The following is a 14579-nucleotide window of genomic DNA, read 5'->3' on the forward strand; positions in this document are numbered from 1 at the left end:
CTACCGCTAGCATATCAGCCTTTTTACGCATCTTGCGCTCTTCCTCTTTCTTACTTTCTGTATCCCTGTTCATATAGACCTTATTTGCTACCTCCATTAGTTGGGTGATGGACATACCTGCAAACCCTTCTAACTTTTGTAGCTTGCGCTTAATATCTCCGTATGCTTGGCTGACAAAGGCGGAGTTAACCATTCGGGAATTGTCTGCGTCTTCCGGATTAAAGGGGGTATACAAGCGGTATGCCTCCAATAATCGGTCATAAAAGACACTGGGCGCTTCATCGCTTTTCTGAATCACCTCAACTGTCTTCGACATGTTAATGGCTTTCTTTCCTCCTGCTTTCATGCCAGCAATTATAGCGTCTCTATAGGCTCTGAGTTGAACCATATCAGCACCATTTACGTTCCAATCGGGATCAGTGTTGGGATAGTGTGTTGCGGCCCATGCTGCTGGATTAGCTTGGTTCAAAGCACGGGCTCTATCCTCTAGTGCTTTTATGGCTGCTTGATTTATTCTTGTCCTTTCCTCATTGTTAAATAAAGTCATTAGTAACTGCTGGCAATCAGCCCATGTCGGATTATGCGTCTGTACTATTGAGGTGAACAGATCAGTCATGGCTTGTGGTTTCTCAGTATACGAGGAATTATGGGTCTTCCAGTTTAAAAGGTCGGTAGTGGTAAATGGGACATATACGAAGACTGGGTCAGCGTGTGCCATTTGACCTGCGGCATCGATATAAGCTGACCCGGGATTTAGGCGAAGAGGCATCTGATAGTGCTTTAATTGTTGGGCACCAGTCAACTGTCGGGTTTGGATGGGGCTACGTAGAGAGGCGTCAGTCATGGGTTCCGGTCGGGGAGAGATAGGGTATGGGGATGTGGGAGGTTGGTTTTGGGAAAAGGTCGTAAATAAAACACTTCGAGCCGAGCTAGATGAAGCTTGACCGGAAGTCTGAAGTGGCGCCAAATCAGGATATTCGTTTTTAATGGGGGTGGGTTCTGGTTCCGGAAGGGGAGATTTAGTACGAGGGGGGGTGGATCCTGTACTGGAGGAGGAAGCGGAAGTGGATGAGGGTAATGAGGGGAGGGGTGCAGGACTTCCTGCGTTTGCGTCACTTCTTCTTAACGGAAAGTAAGGGGGCGGCAAAGGGATCTCGGACTCAGGGGGCGTGTCCAAAATGGGCCTAAACCAGTCCTAGTGGACGAACAAGTCCTAGCTACCATGAGGCGACACTGCTCCTCGTGGCATGTCTGGAGCCATTTTGGCGAGTCATTTACGGCCTGTCTCCAACAGTCAATATAAGGAAACTGGCCGTAAAGTTCAGGCCTACCTGATACAGCCACGTGTAAGCGCTGTACCAGAGTTAGATCCAAACTGCCACGTGGCGGCCATGCCGCAACCAAAGTAGGCCACTCCCTAGTGCACAAAGTAACTAAACGCACAGGAGACATCTTAACCCCAAAATCACAAGTTTTGAATCCCTTTTTAAAATTCTTCACCATACAACCTAAGGGATCCGGAATCGTTGACTGCGACGCACCCATACTTAACAATGGAACGTCGTCGACAACGAATACTATACACGCGTACTATTCAACAATCACACCCGTTTCCTCTGGCAACAGCACCACGTGGTACGGTTACCAAGTGAAACGTACACAATAACACAATAAACACTCAGGGAATTCCCGTACACACACAGCTGTTACACCAGTCACTATATAATCAATATTATGCCCTTTGGCGTAACTATACAGTCACCCACGCTATAATTCTCTATATACGAATTACCCGTCTATAACACACCCCAGTAACATCGTCTTTTACAAATAGCGGTTACAGTACGGTTAGCATAGGTCAAAGCACAAGTTAAGGTCACAATACAATTATTAGTGGTTATGGTGTTAAACATGCAATGGACGACAATGATTAGTACTTATATACAGTGTCAGTAAATATACAGGGTTATGGTACCGTGCACTATAATACAGCAACACACTATTAACACTCTCGCTAGACGGCTGAGCTCGCGCTATCTAACAAGATATACACTTTACTAAAACAATCGTTAACACATTTACAATTCCCAACTAAACTATTGGCCAGTACCTTGAATGGACTACCTAAAACTATATACACCCGTTTTGGTTAGCCACACTGCCCAATCACCACATATATAGCGAGCTAGAGAACCGAATTTACACAGGCGCCTCTTAGTCGCACTATCAAAAGTCTAGTGGGTTCCAAATTTACACGCCTTCCCACTTAGCCCAGATAGGATGAGAACTAGCGAACCGAATTTACACAGGCGCCGCTTAGTCTCCCGGTCCCTCCGACCTAGCGAACGTAATATACACCCTAGAACGCTAGTCTAGACAAGACACCGGTGTCCGGCTAGGGCTATTTACACCAGAACCCCGCCTGACTAACCAAATCAAACGGTCTGACTAAAGAGCGTTCGATCGAGCGGTGCGCCTTCGCTCCTTCCCTCCGACAGAGGGGGCAGATACACAGATTCAAAACCCCTTTGGGCCTACCGCACAATCGGTATACCCCTAGTGGGTCCTGCCGTCTAAAACAGCAGTTGTCTTACCTCCTCGTTCCTGAACCTGAGTTCACACTCATCGACGGGGACACCCCAGCACTTCTCACGTAGAGGCCGATGATCTCCTGGACAACGGCCCAGTGGCGCCGAGACGAAGGGAGGTCCACGCAGAAGTTCAGGGGTGCAGCCGTAGAGAACGTGGGCAAAGATAGACCGTCTCACGCCTCTGCCTCTCAGCTACCGTTGAACGATGAGCTTCCCGGCCAATGCACCAAATGATACCGGAGAAACTGACGGAAGCCAAGCACAGAGAGATGGACACAGGTTTCTTCAGGAAGGAAGAGATTCTTTATTGGATCACCGATCGGGACTCAGAGGGACTAATGTCACCAAAATACAGCAAGTTCTGAGCCCCGGACAATAGTGCAGGCTCCTTATATAGGCATATAACTCCTCCCATATTAAGCTCCACCCGCACATTCTCTTAACCAATCAACACAAATAAGAATTAACTTCCTGTTTGACCGCATGGCTTGTCCAGCACAATGGAGGAGGGGGAATACTATATCCTGTATTCTTGCACATGCTCCGTACACTACTGATCGTATCTTGCCTCGTGCAACCAACTGATCGATACGTCAGCATATGCACGTACACATGCCACGTGGTAATCTCGGCCTACTAAATTTATTTTTACCGAGATTCCACCACATTAGCACTCCGTTGGAATCTGTGCAGGAGGGAAGGGAACTGCAGTACTAAACAGCTGGATCCCTGGATTCCACAATGGTCACCCTCTGGCAGGAAAAAAGTTAGGGAAACGGGGGAGGCAGTATGGAAAAACAAAGACACATGAAATATTGCATAGAAAGTGTCTGTCTCTATCTGGCAGAAAATATCCTTGTTGGGGTTTGAGTCTGCATTTTTAAAATTTATTTTACTGGCATTTATCCAGAGCCAACATATTCTGCAGGGTTGTACAATTAGGGGAGAACGTACAATATATACAGACCAATACAAAAGGTGAAGAGGGCCCAGCCCGTGAGATGAGTTCTAGCCAGAATTTTGTAAGAAATGGATTCTTCCAAACCACTCCATCCAAAACTTAAAAAAAAAAAAAAATTTTGGACATGTGGCAGTGTAACTGATTTTTCGATAACAAAAAAAAATGTTAAGAAAACAAACCAGTCTCCCCCAAAGGCTGCGAAAAGGTGCCAATGCATGTACCGCAAAATGTATATTTTACAGTACACAGATTGTTGCATCTTTCATCATTTGATTCCCAAATCAAGTGAGGAAGAAAGATTTGGAAAATCAAAATAAATAAATACAATTTGATATTTATATATTAAATATAGATCATTTTAACCATGAATCTTCTTCCTTTTGTTTTTCTGTCCTCACAGAATTCATGGTAGCACTTTTCTTTGGGATATATTTGTATATATAAAATTTTGTCTCACAAAAGCTCATTACTCAACATTTGCACACTTGTGCCCAGTCCCTATTTGCGACTGACTGTAAATTGTGCTGTCACTGTTTGAAATGTGTTTTGTTTCCTTTGGATCATCAGCAATGACCTGCACATGGGACTCATAGACGTTGATTTACCCCAATAATAAACTGGTAAAGCTTTACAAATAATAATAAGGTTCTTGGGATATAAAGACATTGTCTTGGTTCTCCAGGTAGTAATTGTATTACCCTATTTCATACAAATGCCATTATGTTCCTGCAATGCCAGTGTCTACAATGAGCTGAGGATAGAACACTGTCAAAGCTTGTTCTAAGCCAGGGGTATGTGGGGGAAACACTACAACTCCCGGCAAGCCACGCGACTAAACCCTGCCTCATCCTGGTTATGACGTATTTGGTCCCGTCGTGCCGTGCGGCTGTGCTCTCCTTTGGTTGACCCCGCCGCAGCCATGCCGATGAAGGGCCGGTTCCCGATTCGCAGGACGCTGCAGTATTTACAGAGCGGAGACATCGTGTTCAAGACCAACGTGAAGGTCATGACCGTGAATTATAACACGCACGGAGAGCTAGGGGAGGGCGCCAGGTGAGTGTGAGTGACAGGAGTAAGGACTGCAAGGGAGTGTGAGTGACAAAAGAAGGCGCCAGGTGAGTGTGAGTGACAGGAGAAGGCGCCAGGTGAGTGACAGGAGAAAGGACTACAAGGGAGTGTGAGTGACAGGAGAAGGCTCCAGGTGAGTGTGAGTGACAGGAGAAAGGATTACAAGGGAGTGTGAGTGATGAGAGAAGGCTCCAGGTGAGTCTGAGTGACAAGAGTAAGGACTGCAAGGGAGTGTGGGTGACAAGAGAAGGCTCCAGGTGAGTGTCAGGAGAAGGCTTCTGGTGATGGTGAGTGACAGGAGAAAGGACAACAAGGGAGTGTGAGTGACAGGAGAAAGGACAACAAGGGAGTGTGAGTGACAGGAGAAAGGACAACAAGGGAGTGTGAGTGACAGGAGAAAGGACAACAAGGGAGTGTGAGTGACCGGAGAAAGGACAACAAGGGAGTGTGAGTGACAGGAGAAAGGACAACAAGGGAGTGTGAGTGACAGGAGAAAGGACTACAAGGGAGTGTGAGTGACAGGAGAAAGGATTACAAGGGAGTGTGAGTGATGAGAGAAGGCTCCAGGTGAGTCTGAGTGACAAGAGTAAGGACTGCAAGGGAGTGTGGGTGACAAGAGAAGGCTCCAGGTGAGTGTCAGGAGAAGGCTTCTGGTGATGGTGAGTGACAGGAGAAAGGACAACAAGGGAGTGTGAGTGACAGGAGAAAGGACAACAAGGGAGTGTGAGTGACAGGAGAAAGGACAACAAGGGAGTGTGAGTGACCGGAGAAAGGACAACAAGGGAGTGTGAGTGACCGGAGAAAGGACAACAAGGGAGTGTGAGTGACAGGAGAAAGGACAACAAGGGAGTGTGAGTGACCGGAGAAAGGACAACAAGGGAGTGTGAGTGACAGGAGAAAGGACAACAAGGGAGTGTGAGTGACAGGAGAAAGGACTACAAGGGAGTGTGAGTGACAGGAGAAAGGACTACAAGGGAGTGTGAGTGACAGTAGAAAGGACTACAAGGGATTGTGAGTGACAGGAGAAAGGACTACAAGGGCGTGAGAGAGACAGGAGAAAGGACTACAAGGGAGTGTGAGTGACAGGAGAAAGGACTACAAGGGAGTGTGAGTGACAGGAGAAAGGACTACAAGGGAGTGTGAGTGACAGGAGAGAGGACTACAAGGGAGTGTGAGTGATGAGAGAAGGCTCCAGGTGAGTCTGAGTGACAAGAGTAAGGACTGCAAGGGAGTGTGGGTGACAAGAGAAGGCTCCAGGTGAGTGTTAGGAGAAGGCTTCAGGTGAGCGTGAGTGACAGGAGAAGGCTCAACAAGGGAGTGTGAGTGACAAGAGAAGGCTCCAGCTGAGTGTCAGGAGAAGGCTTCAGGTGAGCGTGAGTGACAGGAGAAAGGACTACAAGGGAGTGTGAGTGCCGAGAAGGCTCCAGCTGAGTGTGTGTGTCAAGAGAAGGCTCCAGCTGAGTGTGAGTGACAGGAGAAGGCTCCAGTTAAATAAATCTCTTTCTATTTGCAGGAAGTTTGTGTTCTTCAACATTCCACAAATCCAATACAAGAATCCATGGGTGCAGGTTGTAATGTTTAAAAACATGACTCCATCACCTTTTCTAAAATTTTATTTAGGTAAGCATGAAATATCAGATTGTATTTGCTTAAATTAAATTTTCAATAAAAGAAACAAAGTAATAACTTGAATTTAAACACAAAGGTGGCTAACCCTTTTTGACAGATTCGTAGGAGGTACAGTGCTGTCATTAATGTACTTAAGGACTGGCTCCTTACCAGATACAGAGTCGGTTTAAATGCTCTTAAAGGGACACTAAGCACTGTATCTGCTTCATTTAATTGAACAGCTGCTAGTGTTTTAGAATCCCCTACTGCCATAATTTAATTCAGCATTAAAGTTTTTATAGTTTTAATGCTAAATGAGAGTTCTCAGCAGCCCCTCCCCTCTGTGCTGTATTTGCTAACGTTAAGTATCGGCCTAAGCAGCAATGGGAAGCTTTGATTGGTTGAGAGCATCAACTAACTATATGAAGGGTATCCCTGCAAGGAAGTATTTAACTTCTGCCTTCGCGACACCTCCAGGAGAGGCAGACTGTGGGTGGCCAGGGACACTTATTTAGCAATAATCTGCACTAAAATGGTTTAACACTGAATGGAGGGACAGTGCCTGGGGTCTCCAGACATTATAACCATTCAAAGAGATGAAATGGTTGCCCAAATTAGGAAGATTTTTTTTTAATTATGCATTTTTACATTGGGGATATATCTAAAATAGCTTGCAAAAGCTGCAGTTCTCTTGTCTGAAGTCTTTGCAAGCCCTCCCCTTCTTCTCCAGCTCATACCTTCTGTGGCTGTTTACAGATGCCCCAATACAGTGGAATGAGAAGCTTTTGCCAGGGAGGTGCACTGAGCAAATGTCTCCCCTTTAAGTTTAGAAGTATTAAAACTGTCTGTTTGTCAGTCAGGGGAAGTATAACAAGGTTAATTTATAAAAGTGACCGTTTCTATCGAAATATGCACTTTTTGTAAAATAAAAAATAAACTAAAAAAAGACACACTGGTCACACATAAAGCACTTCAGGTTGCTGAAATGCTTTAGGGGTCTGGAGTGTCCCTTTAAGGAAAGGTTCGAAATAGGACACATCTTTAATGTCACCCTATAAATTGCCCCAAACCTGGCAAATATACAAATATATACATGTGGGGTATTACTAATCAAAGGCAATAGTAGAATAAAAGAAAGGTAGAAAATCCAGAGGCAGTTCACCTATATGAGTGGAGCATACAGTGATAATAATGGATACCTACCCTATAACAAGGGTCGTCTAGTCCTGATATTGTTGCAGTATCACTTTAAATTCAGCGTATATATACATAGAAAGAAAAACATATACAGGGAAATAATAGTGCAAATCTGTATGGTAATTAACCGTTGTGCAGTGATCAAAACAGAATGCTAACTGTGCAAAAATCCTACACATTCTAGGATCTATGTGGGAAAGTAAATATCTGTTCTAGAGATCCTATTCTGTACAAAATAATAATGGACATAACATCCTTATTTCCAGAGAATATGCCTCTATTTGAAATTGGCATATATATGCTAAATTTAACGAAGAGGATATTAGCCAAAATAATAAAATAGATAAAAGAAAGAAGATCTGAAAGAATATAATTAGGCTTAATTCGTTCTAAGGAAATACTCAGCAACAAACTATAGTGAGTGTGTAAAATATCTTTTTACTGGGTTGGAATTTCAGTGAAATTCCAATAGTTGGCATGAGTATCTTGCCCCTGCATTCTTACTGCTTAATTCTCTGCCATTTAGGAGTTAATTCACTTTGTTTATACTGTCCAGTCACACCTCATTGCAGGTGACTTGCATAGCCTTCCCAAACACTAGATATTTTAGGTTCCTGTATTGCACAGTCTGTTTAATCTAGAATGTCTTATCTCCTGCTCTGTTAATAGCCTCAAAGATCCGTCAGTATTACAGAGCAATATACAGGGAAGTTGAAAAATAAAATTTCTAAAGCAAGGTAACATCTGATTTAATGGTTTTTTTTTATGCAGGCTTTGTTGGTCACCAAAAGGGGAGGTGTGGCTAGGGCTGCATAAACAGAAATAAGTGATTTAAACGTCTAAATGACTGAGAATTGAGCAGTGAAACTGCATGGGGCATTAGCTATGCATCCAAACTGCTTGATTAAGTTAAAGCTCTTTTTTTTTTTTGTCAATCATTTTTTATTCTTAATCCACAAAATTATACAGGTAGAGCTCAATGTAGAGAAAAATAAGAAACCAGGTTTAAGACATCACAATACATTTGTGCCTAGCCACAGCAGTAGCAGTTTGAGGATGAGGATTATGTTTTTACTAAATTTTATAAAAGTAGTAACAAGATATATACTGTAAAACTGTGCCAACCGTTCCCCACAAGAGATCACTAGGTGGTTCAAATATTACAGAAGGGTGGGCAAGCGTGGTGTCCCTTGTCGTAGTATGGACATAGGCTGAGAGTGAACCCACTTAGTGGGACAAGAGGCTGATACCCACTGATTTTACAATGGCATATAACAGGGCTAGAGAGTGTGGGGTGAGGGGATAGAGTATGGGGGATTAATCCCTGTATACCAGCAAATAGAAATGGTGTGTGGCGTGCTGCAATAAGCACTCAGCTAATAGTTGTCATGCCAACAGTAATATAGAATTAAACAACAAAGCAAATAAAACTAAACAATAATAAACGAGAGGAGGTTTTGCTTGTTGTAGGTATATGCGCGGCTGGGGCGTTCAAGCCACTGCAGTGGATGCTGGATTTTCCCGGTTGGCGGCCGGCACGAATGGACGGACCCTGGCAGGATCCCAGGCTGTATGCCGCGAGGATGGTTCTGGCTGCTGTTGTTCTCCGGTGTGTGTAGACAGCCCCAGTGTCTGCAGCGTTCTGGCCACTTCAGAGGCATCAGTAATTTTTAAAGTCCCAGTATCGCGGGGAACCAGCAGACCTCTGGGAGAGCCCCATCTGTAGGGTATCCGGTGCTTTATTAGCTCGGCAGTTAAGGGTCGCATGGACCTCCGCCAGTCCTTTGTGGCTCTGGACAGATCTGGGTAGAAGGTTAGTGCGTGTTTCTCGAAGTGGTAAGGTGGCTCTCGCTTTGCAATAGGTGTCTCCTGCTCCCGCATTTCGACAAGGGGTGACTCACTGGACGACCTGGAGGGCTGTCGGAGAGAGGCACCATGTCAGGCCTTGTGGGATTCTGCGGTCTCCATAAAAGATCGGTAATATCAGCGGTTGTTGGAAGCTTATCTGCCCTATATTTCTTGTTTTTGCGTCCCATCATATGAGGTAGGAGATCCTCACCCTTTGGGGGAAGTATCGCTGGAAAATTGGGTAGTAATATCAGGTATCATTCAGCTGGTTCAGAGCACCATCAACACACGTCCAGTCAGTATGGCTGCTGGCTCCGCACCCTGAATGCTAAAGCGGTTTTGATACCTATAATATCAATTTAAATGTATGTATAAAATACAGCTGATTGTTTGTTTTTAGTTTCTTTAATTAAAGCAACGTAGGTGTTAGCCAAAGTGTGTGTTAATAACGGCGTCTTCTTTCTACAGACAGTGGAGAGCAAGTTTTGGTTGATGTTGAAGAGAAAACCAACACAGAAATTTTGCAGCACATTAAGAAAATATTGGGAAAGACTGAGTAAGATAACACTGTAATGATGGATTTAACCAGCAAGCTCTGTACTTGTGTTTGTCTTTTGATTATGTAGTTGGCATATGAAAATATTTGAGCTATAAGTGCCAATGGGGTGCTCAGGTCCTTATCATGTCTGGCTGTATTTTTCTCATTTATGTGCAATCAATTAATAATGGGCTAAATGTAATCCAGAAAACATTTGTATGTTTCAGCAACCCATGCATACTTCTGTTTTGTAACCTGTAGGTGTCAGTCTAGAGTAGGTTTACATTCCAGACATCTAAGGCAAATCAATTCAGCTTGTTGCTTTAGATGTAACTTTCCTATCCTTGCAGCCTTGAATGTACAAAAATATTAATTGCACAAAAAAAACCAACACATTTTTATAAATGTCCTTATTTGCCGGAATAAATGCATATGTCTGGACATACCCAATGGTTTCTTATTAACAGGCAGTCTTTTATACTGTGCCTTTGTCAACACTAGTGCCAAAACATCCTTTTTCCTCTGAACTCCAAATAAAAGACTGCCTGTTAATAAAAAAACACTGAGTGTGCCCTGATGTATGTAGGCATACCAGTTGGATTAATTTTGAGTTGGCCCTCCTGGTTTGGAGGACCCCGGGGGGAGTATTCCCATAGTGAGTGTGTATTGTCTCTTATACTCTGCAACCTGGGAAGGTACCTGCCTCATTTGCTTGAAATTCTAGTTTAAAGTCGAAGTTAGGGAAATCAACAAGTCAAGCAGACGAACATTCAACTCGCCAATAATGCACACATATGCTGGGTCGCTAGTTGCTCATATGCTACATACCATATACTGAATGGTCTGTTTTTAGTTTTATTTAAGCGAAACTGACACATTGAGAATTCTCATCATTTACATTTTGTGTTATTGTGGTAGAATCCTTCTATCCCTCATGGGACACGTGTAACTGAAAAGCATTAAAGGGACACCATGCATTAAAACAACTTTACAATACATTAGTGAGACAAGTACAGACTTTGGACTCACTCCCAGGACCAGTATTTGTGCACACTGCATACTGGATTGTTGTAACTTTTTGACAGCCTTAAAGGGCTCCTGTCATGCCCAAAACTTATTTTGCCCTTTTTTAAAGAACATGAAATCCTATCTAGAAAATGTATAGATTAAGAGAAAATCTTATTTAAAAATAACTCTCCCACCTGTCAATCAGTTCTTCGGCACAGACTGAAGAATTGATTGATAAGTGAGAGCAGAATCCCCCTGCTCTCCATGTGACGCTGCTAGTGCTGGCTGGGGAGTATAGGAACAGAACGACTGGCATCACTTAGTTCAGATGTTGGCAATGAAGGCAGCGTGACCGCGTCATGGAGGTTTGCCTCTGTAATGATAATGTGGTACTGAAGCATAGGGTGAGGTGAGTCACACCAGGTTCCTTTTAAAACAGAACGGAGCTTCACATTATTGCCTTGCTATGGAAGTTTGACAAACATAAAGCTGCATGGACAGGGATCTGGCACTTTAACTAGATTATTAATCTGAAGTATTTATGGTACCCAGAATGTTCGATTTAAAGAATTGTCTAGGTCAGAAACAGTGAAGCCCTCCCCCCGCAGAGGTATGTCACAAATCAGCTGTATGTTTTTATGGCTGATGGGGAGACAAAAACTTGTTCTGGTTACGAGCACCGAGTTACCCAGCTTCCCTTTTAAGAGAAATTTTCTAGAGAATTTTCACTACCGAGAAACACACAAATATCTCCAAATAACTGGCTGCCTTACTATTGTGCCTTGTCTGTCTTTCCTCTAACGCAGATAGTTAATACAGACATAATGCAGTCTTTTTAACCTTTTTTTTGTGCAGTTTTTTGTGTAATGAATTTCATGAACAATCTCTATTAGAGATATTGCAAAGACGATGGAGCCAGATTAATCATGGTGTTTTTCTCTCCCTCTCAGAGAGACTTTGAAAGAAGAGGAACAGGCAAAGATGCGCAAGTCTAATCCAGCCAACTTTGGGCCACGGAAGTACCACCTTCGAGAGTGCATGTGTGAGGTGGAGGGGCAGGTTCAGTGTCCTGGATTTGTCCCATTGCCAAAGGAAATGACTGGGAAGTACAAAGCCAAACTAAAAGAAGGCACAGAAGTGTGAGCCTCAAATTTAACTGCACTGGTCACAGACCAGTAAAGGACTTGTGACTTCAAGGACTTACCTGGGAATTCCCTTCCTCTTTCACAGCGTACAGAAACTTGTTGGAGCCACTTGCAGGTTGGTCAGATTTATCATTGAAGTGTACAGTATTCCCCGTACTGGCCAAAACCAGCCCAGCAACAAACTGCCAAAGAAACCCAGAGCCTTTTGGGCAAATCTATGGTATGGGAATACACAATGACTATTTTTTCTTTTCTCAAAATGTTTTTGTAACGTTTATTTAAATTAAATTGTACGGATTGTTATATTGTGGTTATTGTTTGTTTTTATTCAGATCCCAAAAGTTTCCTGACCCATATACACACACCAGCCTTCTCTGAGGGGTTAAATATGCGAGAGAGTAAAGTATGTCATATCTAGCCCACGTAATCTTCCCGGTGACACAATGGGACTTTGAATCATATTCATTTTTTGGGTTATAACGGAGACCAAAATAATATCCACAATATAAATGGAAATACAGTTTAGTGAGGCTTCTTCAAGCAGCTTATCAATGTCCTATCTACATGACGCCTTATTAGCGAAATATGCTACTTCTAGACAACTTTGTTTATCACATTGTATTGCCAGATGGATGCTGGCACTTATTTAAAAAGAACAAACCCAATTTAAGGGCTACATTCAACCTATTACAGTCCTGGAGTTGATATGCCTCTGGCACTCAGTAAGATTCCAGTTTATGATGGTTGATGGTTTATGAAAACTCAACTACCTTACCTAAAAACCACTTGTATTCGGACTTGCAATCTAAGAGAAAATAAATTCAGTACATGGGTGTCTGAGTATTAAAGCACCAGTCCACGCACTATAAACACTACAGTGTGCTTTGCAAACTATTTGACAACTTGACTACATTATTTATTGTGCTGGTTCATCTTACTAGAAAGACAGGCCTGTCTAAAGAGGCTCAAATGGTTCTTTCAGCGGTAAAGTCCAACAGGAGAGAAAATGAGCCTCTACAGGATTAGCTTAATCAAGTTGGGGAAACCATTATCAGAATCCTTAGATTTCCATTTCACACTTCAAGGGCAAAACTCTTTGCTGAATTGTACCTGGAGGTACAATCAATGGACAGGGAACAATAAATATTTGTTCGCGATTGTAAGATTTTCAGTAGATGGAACAACCCAGGCATGTTCCATACATGCTGTGTAGGCTGTGATAAGAACATTAAATAAATCGGGTTATTCAGAACTGCTATGGATTCAAAATGAATTTTAAATATCAAACCAAAATAGCCAAACTAGAAACACAATTGACTTTGAGATTATTTCTATTATGGCCAGCATTTTAAAATTCACTTTAAATTCCCAGCTATCCTCACTTTAGTGCAAGCCACTGGTAGTAATAAATAGCAACATGAAGCCGGAACGTAAGATGTTGTAATGTACTCAGTGTAGCAGCAACAACAACGGCTGGGAAATAAATGTAGGCAAATAAGAGCGGAATGTGCACGTACAGAAACTTCAGCGAATTTTGTATAGGAGAGTATTTGAGCGCATATAATTTAAAGGGACAAACACCAGTACCAATAAATGTTTATTGCAGTAGGTGTAGTGCAAGCAGTCCAAATCCGACAGCTTTTATAAAACTGACTCCTGAGATAATGCAGACATTTAATTATTGAATAAATCTATTCAATACTGAATGTCAATGATTAACTGTGAGTGCATGGGACGACTTGCCAAACCTTCTACAAGAAATGCAGAATTGAAAATTAGAGGAAGGCTAGGGCCTTGGATGCTGGAAGAGCCCACTGTTTGTCAGACCTCCACAAATTGAATGGGAAGGACAGCACGCAAAGACTCTTTGCACCATATCCACTGCAATGAGCTGTATTTGTAACAGCGCTTACAATGTCCATGTAATGTTTGGAAAACATTGCCTATAGCTCTGTAGTCAGACAGAAGTCACTCTGACCTATATGAAATGAGGAACGTTCTACCAATAAAAAGATCAATATTAAAAATATACGCACATTCTGTTGAGACCAGAAAGTGGCTGAGGTTTTTCAGCCTGTGCTGATCATCCAGTTATTGCTTATTTATTTTCTTAGTAGGTGTGCTAGCCATATTCAACAAATTCCAGAATGTATTTCTGAGCTATATAGAACTGGAGATGCAAGTAGTTTACAATTAGACATAAAGGAAACTAATTGAAAAGTTTAATAAAGGCTACAGCTTCCAAGCTGATTATCTTTTGTTTTGGGAGAGGTTTTCCTCCCCTTTCATTGTCGTGTATGACTCTGTGTGATGCAGTCTCATGCACAGCTATACTAAAGCCTAAATCTGTTGCGTAAAGAAAACTATATGAAGATAAAAACACACAGGTGTTCTGGTATAGATATTGTATCTACAAGAGCTAATCCACTTCTTATACAGAATGATTGATTGGAACTGCTCTGTAAATTAATAGTAGACCTCCCACAGTTTTTATCATGGTGTTCTTGGCAGTGATGATGGTCGTAAATGTGCAGTCTGCAGTTTGGTTCTCTCTTCTGGGACTAGAGCGCTCTCACCACAAGGTGTGTGTGCACAGTCTGGACATGGTATCCAAG

The 14579-nt window shown here is 42.7% G+C and overlaps 1 protein-coding gene across 1 annotated transcript; it reads left to right on the forward strand.

Annotated features, from left to right (window-relative positions):
- The first annotated feature begins 4394 nt into the window (after nucleotides 1–4394).
- MRPS25 (mitochondrial ribosomal protein S25) lies at nucleotides 4395–12271 on the forward strand. The gene is made up of 4 exons (XM_063427390.1): nucleotides 4395–4605; nucleotides 6134–6240; nucleotides 9742–9829; nucleotides 11770–12271. The coding sequence occupies exons 1-4, from the start codon at nucleotides 4472–4474 to the stop codon at nucleotides 11960–11962; spliced, it is 522 nt and encodes a 173-aa protein (XP_063283460.1). The 5' UTR covers nucleotides 4395–4471; the 3' UTR covers nucleotides 11963–12271.
- The last annotated feature ends 2308 nt before the right edge of the window (nucleotides 12272–14579 follow it).

This window comes from Pelobates fuscus, chromosome 7 (assembly GCF_036172605.1).
Source record: "Pelobates fuscus isolate aPelFus1 chromosome 7, aPelFus1.pri, whole genome shotgun sequence".
In the NCBI taxonomy this organism is placed as follows: Eukaryota; Metazoa; Chordata; class Amphibia; order Anura; family Pelobatidae; genus Pelobates; species Pelobates fuscus.